At 47.8% G+C, this 5,801-nt stretch overlaps 1 protein-coding gene across 1 annotated transcript in view; it reads left to right on the forward strand.

Annotated features, from left to right (window-relative positions):
* Nucleotides 1-4,746, forward strand: part of LOC103740951 (aminopeptidase O-like) — a 194,317-nt gene extending 189,571 nt beyond the window's left edge. The window contains 4 exon segments of the mRNA XM_008841631.2: nucleotides 231-325; nucleotides 328-419; nucleotides 3,878-3,984; nucleotides 4,586-4,746. Of these exon segments, the coding sequence (XP_008839853.2) occupies nucleotides 231-325; nucleotides 328-419; nucleotides 3,878-3,984; nucleotides 4,586-4,601 (310 nt within the window). The 3' untranslated portion in view covers nucleotides 4,602-4,746.
* The last annotated feature ends 1,055 nt before the right edge of the window (nucleotides 4,747-5,801 follow it).

The following is a 5,801-nucleotide window of genomic DNA, read 5'->3' on the forward strand; positions in this document are numbered from 1 at the left end:
CTTGATTACGGAGACAACTGCTGGCAGAAACGGCAACCTGAGCTGCTGCCAGAAACATAAACTGCCACTTTATTTAGGTCTAAAAGCATTGCAGCCGCAAGTCTATCCATCATGATCTAGCACGCTCATGATAATAACAGACTCTCTAGGCTAAGAAAGCCGCCCCATGGAATAGCCACAAGGACAGGCTCTAACAGGACTCCACGTGTTTTCTCTCCCATTATCTGCAGCCCACACATCATCTTCCTCTCTCAGAGCATCTTAACAGGCATGAGCCATCTCTGTGGGACCCGACTCTGCCATGAAATTGCTCATGCCTGGTTTGGCTAGCCATCGGTGCACGCAATTGGACAGAGGAGTGGCTCAGTGAAGGGTTCGCCACTCACTTGGAAGATGTATTTTGGGCTGAAGCACAGCAGGTGGGTTCAAAGAATTTCCCTATCCAGAGTCAGGGTCTCCATTCATTCATTCACTCATTCATTCATTCACTCAGTAGATATATCCTGAGCATACTAAGCACTATGTTTGCTAGATAAATTACAGTAAAAACAAGAGAGGGAAGCCCCTGCCCCCTGTAAGTGAACAGTCTAGAGACAGGGGAGAGAACAGACAAACCAGTGAAGCAGGAACATGCTAAGAGTACTGTGAAGAAAGATGAGCCGCACACAGGGTGAAGGGGAGCTCTGTTGGCAGGGGCCACACATCTGAACTGAAGCATAAAGAAAAGGTCGTGCTGACATTTTATAACACTCATGTATGATGGTTGTGGTGACATTAACTGTGGGTGTTTGGTTTGGTTTTGAGACAGAGTCTTTCTCTGTAGCTCCAAGACCCTGTCTCAACTCCCCCCACCCCAACACACACAAAATGCCAATTAGGAGTCACATCTCAGATGTCTGTTGGTGAATGACGAACAAAGAACAGGCATTGGAGTTACAGATTAGGCATTGCTGAGGTTTGTGAGAAGCTGGCAACTGCTCCGCTGTAACAGTTGTCCTGTCTAAGGGAAGGTTCATATAGCTTGGACTTCAAGTGTTTCAAGGAACTCAATAAATCTGATTTTTATGTGGGGCTCACTAATTTAAAAATAATTTTATAAATCGGGTGTGATGGCTCACACCTGTTTTTCCAGCCCTTAGGAGGCTGAGCAAGAGTGTCGCTACAAGTTTGAGGCCAGCCTGGGCTATATAGTGAGTTCCAGCAGAACCTTAACTAGAGTGATGCCGTCTCAAAACAAACACAAAGGCAAACTTTTTAAACTTTGGGCCTCAGTTTCCCCTGAGGAATGAATATAAGAAGGTTTAGATTTAGGGGACTAGAGAGATGACTCAGTGGTTAAGAGCACCAGTTGCTCTTGCAGAGGACCCAGGTTTGATTTCCAGCCCCTACATGGTGGCTAGAAACCATCTGTAACTCCAGTTCCAGGGGATCTGGCATTCTCTTCTGACCTATATGGGCATTGCACAGCACTGGTGCACTTACATACATGCAGGCAATCCAATCATACACATAAAATAAATAATAAAGTATTTTTTTTGAAAAAAGAAAGCTTAGATTTAGAATAGGATAATGTATGTGTGAGCTTAGCACCTCCCAGACACACGAAAGGCCTGCTCTCTTTCATTCCCCTACCCACAGAGGCATTCAGCAAGGGTTTCATGTAGATGGATCTGTGTCTCCATCTCTTCCCGGTTGCTTCCATTCTGAGACATGCAGATTGGTGCTGTTCTTGGCCACACGACTTTATTGCATGCATTTAATGATGTCTCTGTCTTTTATCTCCTGCATGTCATGAGAGCCCCTCCTTAACCTCCTGCCCTGCCTGTACCTGAGTCCTGCCTCTGTCTTGAGCATGTCCCTACCAAGTGACAGAGCAGGCTGGGGCACATTTTTCACCTATGTACCTTCCCTCTCCCTTCTGTGTTCAACCTATAAGGACAAAGGGTGGAGGGTAAGAAAGGCACTCAGTGAAGGGAAGAGAATACAGTAGGGAAGATAAGTACCAATCACTGTGTTCATTCAGATATGGAAGAAGCCAAAAAGCCTTTGTGGAGGAAGTAACTACTGCTGTGACCTTGAAGGAAATACCAGAGCCTCTCAGACAAAGAGTCCCCTAAAAAGTTTGGAAAAGTTTCTGAAGTCATTCATTGTTCCAATCCTATCCTCTATGGACCAGTTTGATGATGTCCATGCAGATCTTTAAGCAAGAGAGGGGTAAGAGGGCCAGGGCTAGTGCTGCTGTAGTGGCTCCAGCCAGGAAGAAGGTGAGGATGTGGTGGTGGCAGTGGCCATGTGGAGACAGTTCTGCAGCACTGAACCTCTGGAAGTGCACGCAGGGGAGTGTGAGGTCACAGAAGGTGGGGGCCCCATTCCACTCACAGCAGTGGCCACAGGGAGAAGGGAACTGAGTTGCCAAGTGGTATCACATATAACCTGTCATCCATCTAGATAAGGTTTATGCTCCTTTACATCTATCTACTCTGCCTGGACTGCCACTGCCACAGTCAAATACCAGAGGTGATGGCCTAAGCAACAAGCATTTATTTTCTCACAGTTCTGGAAGCTGGTAGAACAGCACTGGTTTTCTGGTGTGACCTCTCATCCTGGGTGCTAGATTCTAACTTTAATCTCACATGGTCTTTCTTCCATGCTTGAGGGCAGGACAAAGGTCTGGTGTCTTCCTCTTAAAGATCACAGCCCTAAAAGGTCCCCTCTGATGGTCCCATTTAACCATAATCACCTCCTTGAAGGTCTTGTCTCCAATGTAGTCACAGTGGAATTAGGTCTTCAATATGCATGTCTCATGAGGCAGGGGACATAGTTCCATCTATAACGTAGGCACACAGTCTGTTGATTGGCATTTGCCAACCTCTCTACTATCCTCACCTCCCACCACAGTTGTCTGCTCCCATCCTGACCACACTCCTCACCATTCTCTGAGCATATTACAGTCCTTCTAGCCTCCCTCCCCCAACCTGTACTTGCTTTCATAGTTACTGAAGCCCCTGTTTCCTGAAAGCTCAGACCTCCACAGGAAAGCCTGCCCCCTTCCCATGTTGACAACACCTTGGGTCCTTCCTGAGATCTACCATTGCCCACACACTGGTATTATGTACACACACACACCTCCTCAGGATAGCAGAGGTCTTTCCATGATGTCCCCAGGGCCTACACAGAGACTCAGTAAATATATGTGTTCAACATTATTAAAGACCAGTAACTTCCAGAAGTGCCTGCAGATCCTACACGGTTTCCTTCCTCAGGGGGTGTTCAGCTGCCTTCCTGTGCAGAGATTTCAGCCATGTGGCTTCATGAGCATATCCATATGACAACAGCCAGTTCTGACTCAGTGAGGCAGGGAGATAGCCTTCCCTGCCTCTAAATTGAGTCCAGGCAGTATACTTTTTTCTAGATCTACAAACAGAATCATCTGGGTTGCATTAGTAGGCTCCACTGTAAACAGTCCTTAACAAAACTGATGGTTGGGGAAATTAAAAAAAAAGAGGTAACTGAAGGGACCTTCTCCTCCCTGTGCAGCAACACAAGGCAGGGAAGGAAGGCTGGATGGAATCAAAGGAGAAGTGACTCCTAGGGAAGCCCCCCTTTCTAAGCCAAGTGTGTGTTCTGGGAGAGGAGTGGTTTCTAAGACCAGGGACCTAAGAGTCAGGCCAGCACAGAGCTCTGGAGTGCTTAGTTCATGCTCTTCTGAGGAGCCCAAAGGGTTTGCTCTTCTAACGGAGAGCAAGGTGAAAGGAGGGCAAGGAGGGCAGACCCAGTTGTCCCCACTAAAATCAAGCAAGCTTCTCATGGGGCAAGTCTGACCTACACAGTGTCTCTTGTGAAAATACATGTGTTTTTGTGTCTGTGGCCCAAGCAGCTGGCCCCCCATGAGGCCCAGGAGCAGCAAGAGCTGAGAGCTTGCCTGTGCTGGCTCCGCCTGAAGGATGAGCTGCAGAACTCCCCGGAGGAGATGCACGTATTAAGGTAAGGCACCTTGACGCTTCTCCCACCTCCTCTCTCCACCTTTTCTTCCTACATAGCCAGGCCAGCTGACTAAATCTACTGTTTCCTTTAGAATCAATCTGGGCTGGGGTTACTCATCCTCCCAGGGATATGACTGCTGTGTTTTAAGTCTTTCAAGGAGTGGGTTTTATTTGGCTTCTGACATTTTCCTGGTGTCTCTATTCAGGAAAAAACTAGTATGAGGCCAGTTCCGGGACTAAATTCTCCGTTTGAAGTTCTAGTAGTCACTTTATGTGGTGGCTGTGGATGTGAAGGTTAGGGTTTGGCAGCTTGGCACAGACAGTAACCCTTTAAAGCCAAAAGAAAAAAATCTTTAGGAAAATATTGATTGCTAAGTGTTTAGTAGTAACAGATGTGCATGTCAATGGGGCCTTTTGTTCAGATGTTGCCCAGCAGGAAGCCACTGCCTCCCTTTTTCCACTTCCCCCTCCTGCTCCTGGGTGCTGTTTTTAGAGTGGTCCTGGCACGTGTAGAATTGCTTCTTGCTATTTTCCCTGCTTTGCCCTTCTGCTTTGCTGCTTTCCTTGGTGTAAACAGTTGTTATCTGAAGCCTCTTGTCAAGGCCCCAGGAGCACTGAGGTTGCTATGGCAACAGAAGCTTCCATCCATCCCTTGAGGAGAATCCAGTGTTTGGAATCTGCAGTCAGACAAGTGGGAAGGGTGGACCATCTAGGAATTTCCCCTCTCAATCCCTTGTAGATGGCTCCCTGAAGGTCAGCCTGCTCCCCTAGGCGGAGATCTGCTTGGGCACTTCTCTTGTGGTTTGCTTTTTTTTTTTTTTTTAATTTAAAAAAAAAATTTTTAGAAGAAACATTTCATTACAACTTTAACATACTCAATAAGTTTCCAGAGCAAAGATACATCTCTTTCAAAAGTGGTTATAAAATTTTTAGTTTGCTGTGGTTTGCTTTTAAATAAATACCACTCCACTGCACATCCCACTCTCCACACCCAAACACACACACACTGGTCCTAAAGCGCACTGGGAGGCAGAACAGGAGCGGAAACGCACCAAGCCTGCTGGACCCCAGGGAACAAGGCTGGCTGGCGCTTTTATGCAGTGCTGCCCTTCCCACGGCAGGCTCCCATGCTTGCACGCTAACCTTGGCCTCCCAGACTGACTCATCCATTGTTTAAGAGAGGCAGCTGGAGCAGTGGTAAGCTCAGTGGGCCGGGGGCCAGGAGCCAGGAGACCTGCTATTCTGCCCAGCACCACTATACTTGCATCTGTTCCTTCAGCCAGCCTCTGTAGGGCCAGGCAGCCTGGCTATTCCCACAGTGGGGACATGGTCCCTGCTCTCTCTCTTGAGGACTTTCCACTTAGTGGGGGCAGTGTTGCATGTACAATCTAGTCAGAGGTGGTGAGCTGGGATGTGGCAGGTGCCCTCTGTAATTTCTAAACTAACTGGAGGGTCTCAAGACTGAGCTAGGCTTGTGCTCAGCCTGGCAGACTGAGGGACATAACAAAGGCCTTGAGGCAGGAAAGAGACTTGGTGTGCTGTGGGGACAGAACAACAGAGCTGAGAGTCAGGAGGTACCTTACTTCACATGCTTTTAGAAGCTATCACCGGGGCTGGAGAGATGGCTCAGTGCTTAAAAGCACTGATTGCTCTTGCAGAGGACCCGGGTTTGATTCCCAGCACCCACATGGTGGCTACAAACCGTCCTTAACTCCAGTTCCAGGGGAATCCGAAGCTCTCTTCTGACCTCCGTGGCATTGCGCAGTTCGGATGCACTCACATACATGCAGGCAACACACTCATACACATAAAATAAAA

Source organism: Nannospalax galili, unplaced genomic scaffold, assembly GCF_000622305.1.
Source record: "Nannospalax galili isolate Female #2095 unplaced genomic scaffold, S.galili_v1.0 scaffold740, whole genome shotgun sequence".
In the NCBI taxonomy this organism is placed as follows: Eukaryota; Metazoa; Chordata; class Mammalia; order Rodentia; family Spalacidae; genus Nannospalax; species Nannospalax galili.